Source organism: Mesitornis unicolor, unplaced genomic scaffold (genome assembly GCF_000695765.1).
Source record: "Mesitornis unicolor isolate BGI_N332 unplaced genomic scaffold, ASM69576v1 scaffold52661, whole genome shotgun sequence".
NCBI lineage: Eukaryota > Metazoa > Chordata > Aves > Mesitornithiformes > Mesitornithidae > Mesitornis > Mesitornis unicolor.
In genome coordinates, this window is record NW_010162829.1 from 1,979 (window position 1) to 19,459 (window position 17,481).

Consider the following 17,481-nt stretch of genomic DNA (forward strand, 5'->3'; position numbering starts at 1 on the left):
TGTGTGTTTCTCCAAGTGTCTTGGAAAATCTGATACTTCAACTACTGGTGAAATCACCTTTAGCCTGATAATAAAAGGAAAGTCTTTGTTAGGTTTTTGCTGGGCTTCCAGCACCATACTAGCAGGAGTATATAGCGATAGCAGGTAACTTTCCATTCAAAGCAACCTGACTGTAAAAATGAAGCCAGTAAGTCTATGTGTCATCTGAAAACCTCACCAGTGAAACCATTCATTCTTATTTTATTAGAGCATGAAAAGCTTGATTCTGGTTTTATTTCTGCTAAGGTCAATGTGGCCTCCTAATCTATTTTACATTGTTTTCCACTTCAGTTCCTGTTCAGGTCAGTCTCATATGTGTCCTAAGATTTTACTAGACTGCATGCTGAGCTGCTTTGTGACTGCTGCTTGTACCATGTTTTCACAGAAATTATTAAATGTTTCATGTGTTATTTTGCAGTTTGTCTCTGTGGTAACATTTTATTGTCTTACTGCCACAATTTCAGCTTGGCCTTTCTGCGCTGACAGGCTTCTCTCAGAAGCAGCAGGCTTCTGCTTTGACAGTGTGCAACATAACTAGTGGATAAGCAATTGCGGAATTCAGGCCTGCAACATGCCAATCTTTTCTCTGACTTATGCTGCTTTTTTTTTTATTTTAGGGAGGAGAACTGACATCATTCTGAGGGTGACATTAATTTGAGTTAGTCCAATTTTGAATTTCTTTAATATGTATGGATAAATATTTCAGGCTCCATTTACAGCTGGTATAAGTAAATTGTAGCTTCTCTGCTAGAATTCCTACGGTCGGACTAATCCACTCTAGCTCAGAATTCAACCCATCATGTTGGTTTTTTAACTTTTTTTCTGTTAAATATTTCACAGTTCATTTTGTTTTGCCATTCATCAAAATGTAATAGAGCCTGTCATACCTAGGTGACAGATCTGATAATATTTTGAGCATTTTTTAGATGTACATGATTTCAACTTTTATTCATAAACTCATTAGGGGTGAAATCTCCTTCTGTAGGTAGGGCCAATCTTTACACCATGTAAATTTTCTTCTGAATTGCCAAACCAGGACCGAAACACTGTCTAAGTTATGATTAGTCTCTGCACTTATTTCACTGGAAGAACAATATAACAACTCATACTAGTAGTGAATAAGAATGGAAGGAAAATTTGGACAAAGCAAAATATTAGGCCAACGAATCACAGGGAAATCAGAACCGTATCTGAGCCAGAACAAAAATGAAAAGCTGCTGCAACAAATCTTCGGGTCACTTCTATGTAGGTTTTACTGGGCACAGAGACATGAAAGTAGGACCACACACACAACCTGCAAGTCCATAATGATTGTTTTATTTACTGCTTATATACACGAAATGAGTTGGAACTGGTATGCTATTAGGCTAAGCATTAACATGCTTGCCCTGCAGTCACCAGTGTGGTGTGCAAGCCAAGCAATGATGAATGAGGTGGGAGAAAGATTAACTTCTGTTGCTGCTGAGAAAGGGCTGTTCCTCTGTGTCGATGAACTGCTGTCTTCCTTTGCTCTGCTCCCTCATGCTGTCCTGTTAGTGCCTATTTTTTTAAACTTTGATGAGTCCATGAGTTAAACAATAACCGGCAATCAAGTCACCTCTTCTTCGTTTTCCTCTTTCCCATCTTGCACGGCACGTATTTTGCTGTTAGGCTACGGTACGAGTGACAGCTGCTACTTATAATTGACCTATTCACATAAAGGTGGATGTTGGGTCACACAGTCACACAATGTAGGAAGAAATCCACTGCACTTCAGTATCAGCAATGTATTATATAAGCTGTGAATAAGCATCATAAGGCCACTCTCATGATAGTAGGTGTGGAAGTTCTTCATACTTAGAGCAATTAAAGATTAGGGATTTTAAAGTAATTAAAACCATACTGAAAATCTCATGTTACTGAGATTATAACTGAAGAACACAACATTGTGGAGGCTACTATTTGCTTTACAGATCCATATTCTGTTGGTATTGTCCTTGAGACAGCTCCACCCTGAAAGCTTTCATTGCATCAGAGGAAGGTTCTGCAAAATTACATTCCTCCTGAGGCAAAGAACCCAGAACAAAGCCCATTTGTTATCTAAATCCTTCTGAAGATGGCTTAGATATTTGCTGAGCTGCATGCAAGTTTCTTGTGAATTTCTGTTGGGGTTGAACCTTTACTGACAGCAGGAAGCTAAAGAATTCAGTGTAAAGCTAAGCACCCAGTGAGCTATCATGCAACACACAAGGAGAAAGAGATAGGCCATAGCTTGTTTGAGAATCCAGGTTTAGATATTTTTCCTTCATGGTCTATAGGATCTCATTGGGTCCTGTTCCCAGGTAGGTAAAGAGGACAGTTCCACAGACAGCTCTTTCTTGATAGGCCATCCCCAGGCTGTAAAAAAAGGAGCCAGATTCTTATTCACCTGTTGAGAAAACTTCTGCGCCCACAAGTTCATCTTAGAAGCGTTGTCTTTTGGGATGGTGGACATTTTCTGGTAGTCAGCGAAGAGATGGGTGAAAGGATCCCAACCAAACCCTTCCTGCAACTGATGGAGAAGAATACAGTGTAAAAACAATGAACTTCTCATTTCACTGGCATTATTCCTGTGTTACCCCTGGCATTATTCCTGTGTTACAAGCAGTAGAAAATTCCATAGGTTTCTGCAATGCTTTTTAGAATGAATGTAAAGTTAGATGAAGGCATTCAACCTTCAGGCTTCAGAGCAAAACTTACAGCACTAGAGTACAGAAAAATACGCCTTCCCATTATACTGGCCTGCCAAAACAAAGGGAGATGCAAGATGCATCAGGTAGCAGCCAGAAATGTGAGCAATCCACTATACAAACTACTGATTTGGGCAGAAGAAGGCTTCTTGTGCAAGGAAAAGGCGCCAAAAAGGACATTGACAGAGAACCTGGGAAGAAGGAGCACAGGAGATCAAGGACTAATCAGCAAACTGGAAAGAGACTGTGAGCAGGGTATGCTTTGGCTAGGAATAAGATCAAAAGAGATTCAGACAGAAAAACTGCTGTTGCACGAGTAAAGAGTTTAAAGTGAAGAGGGAGGGGAAACCTACGTTACTGCTCAAGATGAGGTTAATATGAAGAGCTGACTTGAACACTAGCCTGACAGGATGCAGAATATCTACTCAATGTCCATAGTTCCTTACCAAACGATCACCTGCATCTCACTTTCTGATAATAAATAGATGGACACTAAATCGCATTCCACAAATCCTCCATCAGGCTGGAATAGCTAAACAGGAGACAGCACTTCTACATTAGGCAGAAAAAACAGGCAGGTTCTCTGCCTCTGATAATCCCCCATTGATATGGAAACCCTTGGTGCTGAGACTAGCTATGGACTAGGCAGCATCTATTTTGTGAGAGCGTTGGACAGCCATGAGGAGGCTGACTGGAAAATGGGAGATGACGGGGTCTGGTCTTGTGCCAGGTCAAACCAAGTAACCCAGCTTCTACTGGAAGGGGTGCCACACCATGTTAAGTTATGTTTGAACTGCAGAATTGCAGGAGCAACTCCTGATCCTGAGTTCAAGTATCCACCCCAGACACCTCCCAACTCCTTGTCACAACATGTCCATTGTGAAAACTGTTTGTTCCCTCCTCTGCTGCCAGTTTTCTATGGGAAGAAAACACAGGTACTTGTGGGAGTGAACTGTGGCACATCCTGGCCAAGTGGAGGAATCAGTGACCTGGAACATGCTGCAAGTGCTTCTTTTTCCTAGTCCAGACTGAACCCTGGAGGTCTCTGACTTTACTCCAAAGTAAGCAGTAAGGAGGTGGAGACAAAACGGCACAGACAGGAGTTTTGTTGTTCCATTTAAATCTGTAAATCTCTTGGGCCAGTTAACTGATTTTCTAATTGTTTTATATTCTTTTTTTGCAAAATCTGTGTTACAGGTTTTAGTGACCGCTCTGGAGAGCTACATGGGTAGCCAGGCTGAACTGTGAGAGATGGCATTCTCCATCAGGCAATGGCAAGACCAGAGGACAGTGTGCTGCCATGCAAGTGTAAGAACCAGACAGGACTTAAACATGCCTGAAGAAGGCTGGAAACTTTCCAGATTTAAGGGATGTGAAAAGTGTCTAAATGGTGGCCAAATGTGGGGCTCAAAGGAACATGGAGATCATTCAATAGAAAACAAACAAACAAACAAACCAAAACAACAAACAATCCCCCAAACACATCCCAAACAAACCCATTATGACTGTAATAGTGACAGTATAGAGACAGAACTGCGATTGCTCTTTCATGTCACATTTATCCCAGCAGTCCTGTCAGTAGCCAGACAGGAGATGAGAGATCCCAGCCTATAAGGTGTGGGTGAAGCAGTGGGACAGTGGCCAAACTGGTAAGGTATTGTGAGAAAATTTCCCCTTTTCCATTCTGTATAACTATTTTGAAATTCATTGCATCAGAGAAAACAGAGGTTGAGACTTCAGCTTAATGATTCAGGCACTTCTATGGGATGTGGAAAAATCAGGATCAATACCCTCCGATAACTATTTTCTCGTTCATATAAGATGTGAGAGCTCCCAGACAAGGGGGCTGAGGGATACTCGCCTCACAGGAGTCAGCAGCTTAGGCCATCATATTGGACATTCACCTTACAGTCCCCAGTTAAAATCAGGTTGGGTGCTCTCTCCATCCGACCACTAGTTGCTATGAAGTTTAAGGGAAAGGAAAAAAATCTCTCTCACATGCTTCCCAAGAGAACGCACTTTAATCTAGGACAGGGTTCATGATTTAACATCTCGACCACAGGGAGCGATCCGCCTCACTCTTTGCTATGTTCTGTAAAGAGCAGCCTAGGCACACAACTCACCAGGATACTGCTGGAAGCCTGCCTCTTTGAGACACTTTACAACACCAAGTGTTTTTTCTGCCAGCTAGCCCAATGTCCCACAGGAAATCTGCAGCAGATTAAATAGCTGGGCCCAAGTTTGAGCATCCTTTTCCCCCTGCTGTATAACAAGAAGCAGTTTGTGTTTCTCTCCTAGGGAGAAAGATTAGTATATTGCTTGAAGCTCTCTCCATGAGTAGCTAAGCCCAATTCTGGCAAAGGAAGGTTTTTCAGAGGCATCAGCATTAGACGCTGTTTGTATACCTCTCAGATGCTTTCTGGACCCAAGATGAACCCAGATTGTAAGCAAACACTTACAAGGCATGACAGTCACCAGGCTGCAGACATCCTTCTGACACGGGCTTCACTGACTGCACTAAGAATACACCCACTTTTCCCAGTTACCTGCAGGTATGTCTCCAGAGCAGTCCACATCTCCCAGTCCTTCAGTTGAGCACCTTTCTTCAGATACTGTCTTATCCTTTCCTCCCGACACTTTGACCTAAGTGCCTGATGGGCCTGATGCCTGGGAATCCCCAGCACCTTCTCATGAACATAGACAGACCAGAGGTTGCAGGTGGCCTCTGTGGTATGAGGAGGAAACTCCCATGCTTGCTGTTGTTGATTGTGTCCCAGCTCATGGACAGGACCCCAAAGACCAACAGCTTGAATGTGCTTCATGTCTAACATCTCCTTCACTGAATCTAGGTGGCCCATGATGGGGTAGCCAGCATGCATCCAGCCTGCAGGAGACAGGTACCAACACACGTTGTAAGTGCCCACCCCAGTGCCTTTTAGACACAAATGATGTAATTTTGTTTTCGCTTCTCTAGTGCCTTTCCTCCATGTCACAGACCACACTGTATTACCCTGAATGACAAATTTTAGCCTTTGTGAGATAAGGAAATAAAGTTTCACCCTAAAAAATAGTCAAATCAGCAGTGTAAAGGTAGTACTGAACTATCAATTTAACACAGCTTAACCTGCCTTACCTTTTTACACTTAAGCATACACTCATGGTTGGACTGAGGTTGAGATTTTAGGAGGAGGGGAAAAAGCCTGACCACTGCCCAGAATACACCTGAACTCTCACAAACTGAGCACAGTTTGCAAGCATGCAATAATGCAATTTGGCATCCTGGCAGAGCTTGAGTCTTCCTTTGTAGAATGTGGATACTGCAGGTCTGCATGCCAGTAGTCAGCAGTGTGGATGAGACATGTGGAGGTCACAGTTTGTCGTGCTTAAGCGCTGCGAAGCTTGTCATGCTTAAGACTGTTCTTAACCTCACAAGATAGTTATTCTATTAACAACTTCCCAGCATCATGTTAGGTAAAAATCTTGCACTGCAAGAAGTTTTTACTTATGTCTCCTTGGTATCTTCATCCGTAATTTGTCCTTCTTGAAGATTCTCAAAGCTTTATACAAGAGTTGCCTCCCTCAACCCAAACACCTGTTGTAGCAGGGGATAAGCAGCCCTTTACACTGACTACAGAGCCTGCATAGCTGGCTTTGACTGAACACTAAGCTTCCAGACTACACAGGAACATGAATGGCAACCCCCTTCCTGCAGGAACTATTTAAGATCTTGAGCTCCCTCTCTTTTATACTAAGAGGGGTGCATGCATTTAGCAGCCACTAGCACACCAAAAGTTCAGGTCAAGGAAATGTGAGTGAAGCCATTTAGTCCACATAAAACAGAAGGGTATTTTATGTCTGCAGACTATGATCTTTTTAACATATGCTAACCTCAGGGATGAGGGGTTGGAGGATGGATGTGGTGGTTGCTGCTACTCCCTGGATTATTTACGTTTTCATCATTGACTGTCCAATATTTAATACACAAATTGAACTGGCAGCTGGGACCAAGACTTCAGAAAGTCTTAAGCAGTCAAGCATCCTAATTACCAGACTAGAGAGTCATAAGGTTTCTTGATAATGCACGATCTTGCCTGAAGTATTTTTAGCAGAAGTAGAAAGGTCCTTCCTACCATGCTATCACAAGTATACAACTACACCTACTATATACTGTTGTTTAGAAATTCTTCTCAGCAGTGGAAATTTGCATATTCATTTGCTCAAGATAGCAGAACTTAACACATCCAAGATGTGCCACAAATTCTTTCCATGTGACTAGTTAGGAAATCAGGGTTCATGCCAAGCCCTTGTCTCATTGTGGGATGATTAATTTAGCAGTCTATTTTGAAAAACAACTGAAAAAAACCCCTTGTATTGCAAAGTGCCACATTTACCATATAATTTGCCTCTAGATCAAATGTATGCAGTTCACAACTGGAAAAGCTGGGGTGGGGGAGCATCAGCTGCAAAACTAGAAACTCATGGGCTTTGAAAATGATACGAGTTGTCCATTGCCATCATCTCAGGCTCACATCTTTTCAGGTTAAGCTTTGCCCACAATAACCTTTGTGGAGTCCACCTCCAGCAGGCAGGCACACATACGTTTAGCAATTGTTAGTGAATGCATAAGAATAGTCCTGTGGCAGAGGCAGGGAAAAAATAGAAATCAGGTCGCTGTCTCCCAGCTGTACTGACTCTGCAGTGCATTCAGGAGGGCGAATGAGTAACTACATGTGAGTCGAAGCCACTGCAGTCAGCAGCTCTGCCTCTTAACACACTCGGGCGGAACAGCTGAGTGAGACACCACCAGTCCTGAGAGCAGGGGGGCATCTGAAAGGGTCAACACATTTTTTTAAGACCTGCCTTTTCCATCCTGATGGAACAGCTCACAATTATGCCAGAGTCAGTCATTTAACACCTTACATATGTTCCCAGTCTGGTTTTAGTAAAATAACTTCGAAGGAACAGACATTGCTGCTAAGGGCCACTTGTCTCTTAGCCCTTGAGAAGGCCATATGGCAATGTACCTACCACATGAGATCTGGACATCTGTTACAATCCTCTCTGGCCTCGGGAATTTTGTTGGTATGGCTGCCAGTTTGCTTATTGCCACCATGATCTCATTCCACAGGGTCAGCAGTGGCCGTGGGTTCTCCATGTGGCGGATGCTGTCAGACGGCACTGTCAGGATGAGATTCTCAATAGCCAGTTCTGCCCAGGGAGCAGGGTAGTACCGGATACAGGCCCTCCACCGGCTTTCACAGGTCTCTCCTACATCAACAACACGGAAAACTGGTTAAGCACAGCTCTGAATTTTGAGCACACTCCCAGAGGTCAAGCTGGAGAAAGAAAGCACAGTTCTGAAATTCTCTTGGAAAACAGTATGTGGCACTAGCATGAGTGGAGGTGGTGGCTGTTAACTAGTTAATCCTTATCCTGTGCTTGGGAAGTTTCCTCAGGCTTTTTGGGAGACAGACAGAAGAGGACTGATAAATACCAGAGTAGTAGCATAGCAAGAACAGATCTGTTTTCCATGTTAGAACAAGAAGCATCAGGTTTCTCCAGTGTCTCTTGATGATCATTTCTTCTTCTCTGGCAGAGCTTTGCTGTTTCATATAAAAACCTTGGTTTTATTTAGTTTGACATAAGAGCAAGAAGAAATTGCATGCAGGAAGAGAAAATGACTGAAAGGCGGGAAATTCAGCTGAGAGATTTACTGTAGGGACTGGAGATGGCCATGTGGGGGCACAATAAAGCAGGCAGAGCGCAAGGCAAGCTTTGTCTTGGCAGCAGTCCACCGGTCTCCCTTCCACACAGTGGTTTCCATAGGAAATGACAACTCCAGTCTCCAAGAAATGTCGGTTTGGGCAAATCCTGCCCATTTTGTGGCAGCTCCCTCACCTATCTCCTGCAATGTGGCACAGAGTGACTAAGTGACTAACCCAGAATCCTAGAGGATGACAAAGCAAGGAAATTAATTCTGGGTATTCCTAAACCCAGGCATTTCTAAGATGTTCCTAAGCACAGGACCATTTTTCCTTTCAGTTACAGGGACAGCAGCACCTGTAAGCAGCACTAAGGAGAAAGGCACCAAAGTAAACAAACTTACCAAGCCTGAAGAAAGGAGCTCTGACTGCACCTTCTACCGTGATGGGCACTTTCCCCAGGACACTCTTTGCTGGTACTACGACGTAAATGAGGCCACCCCAAAGGCAGGAAACAGACTGCTTCTGGCAGGCAATATCACAGGTGCGTATTACCACTGGGGCCCGTTTCAGCTCTGCTGCCTGAGAGAGGTCGTCCGTGTGACACCCAATCTGCACCTGGCAAACAGAAGGGTAGGAACAGCTGCTCAGTGGGCTCCAACTGTGACCTGGCAGACCGACTGCAACACCCTGAGCCGTCTGCTGCAGCACTGTCCCTGCAGGACACACATGCATAAGCAGTCTTCTGACTCCAGCACAGTTCAAGCTTTCAGCCTGTGGTGACCAGAAGCAGCAAAACAAGCCAAAAAAGTTGGTGAAGCTCACTACTGTCCCTGCCTCAGGCAGTCTTACAGCTATACTCCCATCAACTACATCCTTCACCACCAGTTCAGGGTACTGCAGTGACTTCTTTCACTGCACTGCACTTGCATTGATCATTCCTTCACCATTCACCAGCATCAAAGTCACATCCTGTAACATATATGCATTGCAGAGATGTGATCATTTCTGGCTTCTTTTATTGTAACTCTTGGTCCTCATAGAGTAAAACAGACAGCATGTGGCTGCAGGATCAAACAGAAACACCTGAGTTAACTTTGCATTTCAGCTGCAGGGATCTCACTGCAAAAAATATCCAAGCAGGTAAGCACTTATCTGCTTCATACTTTGAAGAGAATGGTATCTCAAATACCACAGTTTATATCTGATCTGGCTATATCTACATAAGCAATATTTACAGCATGGTGAAAATACCTCATGAGAGACCTTGAGAGACAGAACTAAGTTTGGTGCTTAGAAGAGCCCAAATACTTATCTTGGGCCTGAAAATCACCTTGATCAGTTCTCTTCGCACGATAACAAAACAAATAAAGCTGCCTTGAGATTGCAGCCATACTCAATTATCCCACCAGCACACAGAAATAAGAAGAATGCAACAGAAGACAGTGGAAAACAAGGTGAAAAATGATGGCAATGCATCGATAGTGCCACAGGGTGGCAGCAGTAGGAAAGGACTGAAAAGGCACCAAAAACGGTAAGAAAAAACCCTTCTCCGTGCTATTTTTAAGTGCTAATCTGACAGGTACATCGGTGTAAACAGAAGCCAAGCTAGAGACCGCTTACCTTGAGATCGGCACCAACCACCAGGCAAGGGAATGTTATAACTGCTGTGTGCCCTTCAGGAAGGTAGAGTCCCGTACTCCTCCAGGCTGTCTTACCTAAAAGGTAAGAGAACCCAGAACAGTGACGCATCTCTTCAGCCCAATGTTACAGATTCTGGAGATTTCCAGCTGCAATACAAGAATCTTCCATCCTTTTCTTTTCCCTTGCTCTACACTCACAGACCTGTCTCAAGTTTTACCTAACCTGACAGAAATACAGTTTTAAAGCAATAGGGTAGCAGTGCAAAAAAGATCATCACACCACTAGCAAGCAAGCCCACCCAAATTTGAACTTCTGGAAATGCCAAGCTCAAATGTGCTTACTAGTATCTTTTTTAAAAAAAAGAAGGAAAAAAAGAAACCAAAACCCCAACACCTCCTCCACTCAGATCCTCTTATACTAAAGACCTCATGAGAGGTACGTACTGTGGTGGTATTAAACACGGTTAAAGTTGCAATGGTCCTAAAACATTTCCTAAATAACAGACTGACAGTGGCATCACATTTTTCCTTACAGACTGGTCCAGCACAAGATGGAGCCCAAATGAATTACTATTTCTAGCTGACTGAAGTTATGAGAAAGCCTGAAAGGACTGTCCTATGCTAGGTGTAACTGTAAGGTGAGTAGCCCACCACACCATGACAGTTCAAGAAGTTTCTAAACAGACTTCCCATGGAAATGCAAGTCTCCTCTGTCTAGATTCAAGTAAAAAGCAAATTAGATCATATCACAATGTTTCAGCAATTCATCACAGTGTTGCTGAATTTGCATCAAAGGTAGCTCTGAAATGGCACTGAGGGTTTGCTAGCATTTCTTTCTTTTTTGTTTATACAAAATGACAGAAATTCTGAATATTACTATGTTTGATCCAATGTGTTCAGTTCAGCCAACCCTAACAATTTTCCTCTTTTGTCCTGGCTCATTATTGTTAAAATCAGTAAGCAGTTATTCTGCAACTTTTCTCTCTACATATCCTCTGCACTCAGACATCACCACCCCAGAACAATGTCCTTCATCTCATCAGAGCAGTTTGGAAACAACTCTCCTCAATCATATTCCAATACAAAAAAAATCAAGATTAACATGTGCAGGGGTTAATACCTTACTAGTGGAATTTAAGTTAGAGATTAAATATATCAGCTGTGAGCAGGAATCTCAGCAAGGTTGTATGGATACAAGGCCTAAGCTTAGACAGACAAATCATTCAGGGCATAATTACCGAATACCATGGCTTCAGTGGTGGTGTCAGCCCAAGAAGCTCCTACCATGCTTCCAGCCTCTCATTTTCACCTCCAAAACCAGACCCTTACTCCATCAACTGTGCTGACGGAACAAGTTGTGAGACTGTGCTATAACTCAGGATGAAATTATGTAGATAAAAAATAAACCTTTTGTTCCTAACTCCTACCTCTTCGCAGGATGGCCCCAGAGACAGCTGTATCAGTACAACTATGGCAACAAAAACCTGCAGCGTAGAGCCCAGGGTTTCTCAAGAAAGCTTTTTTGCCAAAGCCACTGTGCTTTGCAAGTACTCTGAGGCACCTCCATTAGGTGGTTCTTCTCTCTCAAGTGCCTGTGCACCAGCTCTGAGGAAGCAGGACTTTCACGGCGTGTTTCAAAGTGCTTAAAATGTCTGCCACCACACAGAGGACTGCTTCCTTACAAGCCCACAGTGAAACTGCACATCTGTGCCCACATTCAGACACACACAGACACATGCACACTGAGGACGGGCACCCCACCGATCCCAGCAACAGGATGCCTCAAGAGGAAGAGAGATGCACTCCTCACCTGGGTTTGTGCCATCAATTTCCACAGTGATGGGGAAGGGACAGACCCCAGCAGTAGATTTCTGCACTAGGGTTGCACTGTCCATCGTGGTGAGGGACAGCTCGGTCGCCATGCAGAGAAGGACTGCCTCTTTGGAGTTGCTCTTGACAGGGCACTGCTTGCTGACATGTGGGATCCCATTTCTCTGGAGCACTTTGGTCAGGATGCGGTGCAGTGAGGCATAGGCAGGGCAGTCGCAGGCTGGGATGTGCAGAAAGGCCGCACAGTCTTGTGCCAGCCTTTGCAGCCAGTCCTTCAAGGGGGCCTTTAGCTCCTCATGGTTGTCTACGTGCCTGCTGAATAGAGCGAGTGCCTTGCGGAAGTGGTAGTGCTCCCCAGACCCCACGGCCGGGTATTTTGCTGCCCGGGTGCTCTGCCCCAGGATGCTCAGCCCAAATCGGTTCAGGATTTTGTTGCCAGGATATTCTGACACAGCAGCTTTGCCGCGGTTCTGGGAAGCCCAGTACCAGGCCTGGCCTCCAATCAGGAGGCCACCTCCCTCTGCCACGAAAGCATGAAATCTCTCCACCTCTCTGTCGCCATAAGAAGAGCAGCAATACACGCTGATGTCGCCCGCCAGCTGTGACACCTGTGCCTTCACCTCCTCCTGAGACAGGAGGCTGCACAATTTCTTCAGGCTGGCATCCACACCCACCAGCCCCTTTCTCCCAGCATCCAGCCAGCGGACAGCACTGAGCAAGAATCTGGCCAGCTTTGGGGAGAAAAGCTGGCTCTCGTGGGTTGCCACCACAACGCGGCCACGGCCATAGCGTGCTGCAGCTAAGAGGCAGCGGTAAGAGCTGTCCAGGCAGAGTGGGAAGGAGAGGACACCGTGCACAAGCAAGGTGGAGGGTGTGCCTCCTGTCTCCAAATCCAGCTCCGACATACCATGCAGGAGAAACTCAGCATCAAGGCTGAGGTTGGCATGGTGCCTGAAAAACCAAGAGAGATCCAGGTTAGCCCCTGTCTCAGAATCCTTTGCACAACAGGCCACCTTGCCCATCCCTGCCTCCTCTTCCTTCCTCATCCTAGTACATCATGTTGTCAGTTCTTTTGTTTTAAAAAAAATCCATCAATACATAATTTTTCTCATTTTTAAGCCTGTTTTTGCAGCCAAGTTAATCTGTAAGTATCTCAGCACTCATAACAAAAAGGCGAGAAAGAAGAGGTCTATAGAAGTTTCTAAACCTGTGGCCTTGAAGAGCAGCTTAAAAATCTAAATACACTGCAGAAACTAAAAAATCAGAAGACTTTTCATATTTTTAAAAATGCAGGTTTAAACCACAAACGATGTAGGAATTGGCACATCTCCTGTAACAGGAACTTTTTCCATTTACCCCACCTTAGTCATTATCAGCCAGGCAAGCCCAAAAGATTTCTCTGTGTCTTCTCCCAGCCTCTGCCACTGTTGAGAGCTGAAGGATAGCTAGGCTAGATGGGCTACATGGACAGGCAGACACACAGCTACACAAATACAAATAATGAGTGACTAGAAGTTGAATCAAGGCCCTAACACAGAGTCCTCATGCTACCACAAGTTAGTCTCCACAATATAAAGAGATTATGCTGTGCAAGTCCCTCTTATGTCTGCTTATAACTCCTGTATGTCACTGTGGGGAAAGACATGTTGAATTATTCTCATTTGTTTTGTTTACACTTTCTCCTGGTTCTGCCAAACACAGTTTTCCCCCAGCACTGTTGCTATGCGGCCATTGCAGCCAACACAGTAGAATAAACGATGCTGCCCTTCTGCATGCCCATAGAACAGGAATTAAACCTGCAGCTCTCCTTTGGTTATTACCTTACTGAGACCCCCTGTCACACAGAGTATGTGCCCAGGCATGTGGCACAGCACCTGCCTGAGACTGCAGTCTGATCCTCTGTGGGTTAAGCAAAGGCCAGCAGGAAGGCCCAGATGCACAGAGCTGTTGTGCTGCATTCTCCACCCCTCTCGCTCTTCCACACACTGTGCAGGAGGCAGTGGGAACATGCCTGGGTACTGCAGGAGGCAACAAGAATCAACCAGCAAATTCTAATTAAGTAACTTCATTTGTTATCCGTGCCCTAAGGACTTTGATGAATTCAACAGCAGAGCTTTCTACTACCTTTAATGGGAAAAAAATTGAGCACCCAGAAAGCATAAAATCCAATTATTTGTTTGAAAATATTAGAAATGTAGTATTACATATCCACAAGGAAAAGGCTGCAAAGGAAAGACTTGCAGGGAATGTTACTGTAATTGCTGTAGCTTCCACTGCAGTGAAATGAAGCCGCCTTACAGAGGAAGCGCAGCTGTACTCACGCTCCTCAGAGAATCTGCTGCGCCTTGTGTAACAGAAAGTGGCAGGAGGCACAGTGTGGCACAGCCGCTGGCAAGGAAGCCAGTAGAGCAATGCCCAGGACTCTGCTGCCTCGTCACTGTGCAATGTGAGTCAAAACGGCCCAGAGTTTTACACCTGCTGCTCCAGAATAGAAGCCAGGCTGGTATCCCAGACAAACAGGGAGCACACATTTCCTGCCCAGAGCCTGTGCCAGAAGCTGAGAAGGGAGCTGGCACCCAGCTTGCCTCCTCAGCTCTGCACCAGCCTCAGGGTTTCACTCACAGAAGGTGAATTTCTACAAGTAACAGGCTAAACAGGTTTAGCAACTGCCAGTCAGAGCCTGGCCCACAGGGCTGGCCTGGTGCTCCACCTCCAGCTGTGGGAAAGTTGCCCTGAACATACACATGTGTGGGGAGAGGAAGAGGAGCTCCTCCTCTTGCCCCCTGTTGCTGTGTATTACACTCAGACACACTTGGTCAGGCAGACTGCTCTACAAGATGGCTCCTCTCATTTCCTTCCCCTTGAATGAATCCCCCAGGCCTGGCCCAGCTGCCCTGGAAGCAAAGACACCATTCTTTTGCACCAATTGCAAATAGAGGGAAGGCTCCCTTTAATAGGAATACAACAGTTGCACCCTATCCTGGCTATTAAAGAACCAGCAGTCACCATCATCCTCATATCTCACCTCAAGAACCTTCTATAAACACCTCACCTGCATAACCGGGTCAGTTGTTTCGATAGAGCAATTCAGATACTCACGGGACAATTAATGGGATTTTGGGAATCTTCTTTGCAACTTTGAAGATGCCTTTCTCCACAGCGTTTCCTGTGAAGTACACACCAGCCACGCTGGTCACCTGGTTCCCAGGGAATTCAAACAGCACCTTCTCCTGGCCATGTTGACTAGCCCAGTACCAGGCTTGGCCTCCAATGAGCAGCCCTCCTCCCACCTTTACAAAGTCAACCAGGTCTTTCGCCTGCGTGCTGTCATAGGCATCCATACAGTACACCCCCAGGGAGGGACTGAGCTGTGCCCCAGCCTGTACTTTGGTGCCAGCCCTGAGCAGCAGCCGGGAGAGGGAATCCAAATGACGATGGATGCCAACCAGGGCCTCAGGGGAAGGCTTAAGCCACTCCACAGCATTTCTGAGGAACTGGGAAAACTTAGAGTCTTTCAAGATTCCCTCATGGGAAACAACGACCATCCGGCCCTTCCCATACTGTGAAACAGCAATCAGAACCTGCTTCTTAGAGCTCAGAAGCACAGGGTAGGCATCTTCTCCAACAAGTAGCAGCTCACAAGGAACAAAACCACCAGTGAAGTCCCATGGCCCAACACCATCCACTAACAGCTCATAGGTGGCAGAGGGTTTCATCTTCAGGCCACTCCTATATGATGGAGAGAAGACCAAGAAGACCATTACAGTATGGCTCAGCAACAGAACAGCTGTAACAACCCTGTGGGGTCATTTCTTTGCTGTCTAGTAGGAACTCCAAACAAATGGGAATCATTTACTGGAAACAGCTTTGTGGACACAACTTTTTCAAGGACTTGAGATTTTTTTTTGTTTGCTTGTTCGGCTTTGTTATCACATTGTTTACCATTTAAACAGAAGTGACAAGTTTGTCAAGATGATGGAGGAAAAGAAAGTGACTGTTTCAAGAAATTCAGGAGAATGGGGAAATAGAGGTATTCACTTTCCCATTAACAGTTTATTTTGAGAGGGATGGTGCCACAGGCTACAGAATGTCTATCAGGAACTTGTCTGGAAGAGGTGGTTTACATGGAAATAGCCAGAAAATGAAAAGACATTATCAACACAACACATGGCATAATTCAAACATGCAGTTCACACTTTAGTTCCCAATTGGATGCATACAGAGATACAGACAGTTGCTGCAAGATGGTATTCCAACATTGTACTTTTTTACCTGCATTTAAGCACAATAAGCCTAAAGGGGCTAAGGTGGAGGAGAGTCAGCAGAAATTACGGAGACAAGCAGCTCCCCTGGAATCACTGCCAGTTTCAGTCACGCAGTACCGAGGAGAGCAGGCCTGGGCATAGGAGATTCATGCCCTAGTTCCCTGATCCAAACTGCCGCGTGCTCTCAAAGAAATAATTTCCCTTTTCTGTAGCTTTGTTTCCCCTGTTTTCGCATGTATGAAGTAAGAAGAATGATTGCCAAGCCCTTTGAGGTCTATGGGTGACACGTACTCTATTTAGGCTCCCTCAGACTGAAAGTTTGGCTTAGCTCTTCAGCAACATTATCCTCTCCTGAGCTGGGACTGCTGTGACTGTGCAAACAGGAAGGTTTTCAGGTAGAGTACAACCCAGTCCCTCCCAGTTCCTGTCATTCAGGATTCACATGGCTGACTTCAGTACAATGCCTCTGGCAAGGGAAGGAGCTGCTCGGGGCGGCCCTGGCCCCGGAGCGGTGTTCTCTGGTCTCCACACACACTTCATATTTGGCTACTCTGAAAGCAAATCCTTGGCACACAAATACAGGAAAACGGAGAAATCCTGGAGAAGTAGCATCCTTGATTTGGATTTGTCACAAGGCCCAGGGCGCTCAGAAACAGCAACCCGATCAAGAACAACAGTATCATTCCCACTATTTATCCTCTGGACATGCCTGGAAGCTCCTGTTTTTCACCTAAACTCTTGTGAGACTCCGGTTATTTTGCGTGTGATTTGTGAGTCAAAGCTGCTTATTAATATAGGATAAAACCTACATTGACCATTAATTTAGTGCTTGTTTGTTGGCTTAGGCTGAATTCCAGCTTTGTTTCCTTGAGTTTGAACAAGCCCTACATTTAAAGGCAAATACGAGGTCTAAGTCGTTCAGGTTGTTTTGCCAGGAATCACTCAACAAAGTAGCAACACAGTTTGGGAAAATACTGAAGTTTTTTTCTGGTGGCCTCTGTGGATTTGATGCTAATGTACTTATAATGACACACTGACCATGGTGTAGGGGAGAGGAAATGCAGTGGATAGTTTCAGCAACTCATATCCTACCCGAGGATGGGTACCCTACAGGAGTAGGTTTGAAGTTAATTAAAAACCAACCCTAACTTCTTAGCTTCCACTCTTCTTATCACAGGATTTGAAAGTTAACATTCTAGGACTCATAAAAAGATCAGTGCTTCCTGGCATTTACCCAGAACAAGGTGTGGCTGTTTTGGGAAGGTATGCAGACCTGACCCTCAACATAGGGAAG

At 45.0% G+C, this 17,481-nt stretch overlaps 1 protein-coding gene across 1 annotated transcript; it reads right to left on the reverse strand.

Moving 5' to 3' along the window:
- Positions 1-2,323: 2,323 nt before the first annotated feature.
- On the reverse strand, positions 2,324-15,638 carry FAM115C (family with sequence similarity 115, member C). Its single transcript, XM_010193731.1, has 7 exons — positions 15,022-15,638; positions 11,903-12,873; positions 10,073-10,167; positions 8,854-9,067; positions 7,776-8,015; positions 5,294-5,631; positions 2,324-2,569 (listed from the first exon to the last, which is right to left on the reverse strand). The coding sequence occupies exons 1-7, from the start codon at positions 15,636-15,638 to the stop codon at positions 2,324-2,326; spliced, it is 2,721 nt and encodes a 906-aa protein (XP_010192033.1).
- Between the last annotated feature and the right edge of the window lie 1,843 nt (positions 15,639-17,481).

What these genes read in the sequence shown, in the direction of transcription:
- FAM115C (XM_010193731.1), bottom strand. Translation starts at nt 15,638, where the DNA reads ATGAAACCCTCTGCCACCTATGAGCTGTTAGTGGATGGTGTTGGGCCA. An exon ending in AGCTCCTTTCTTCAGGCTTG is followed by an intron (nt 8,016 to 8,853) that starts GTAAGTTTGTTT and finishes TTGTTGATGTAG; the next exon opens with GAGAGACCTGTGAAAGCCGG. An exon ending in CTCTGGAGACATACCTGCAG is followed by an intron (nt 2,570 to 5,293) that starts GTAACTGGGAAA and finishes CTTCTCCATCAG; the next exon opens with TTGCAGGAAGGGTTTGGTTG.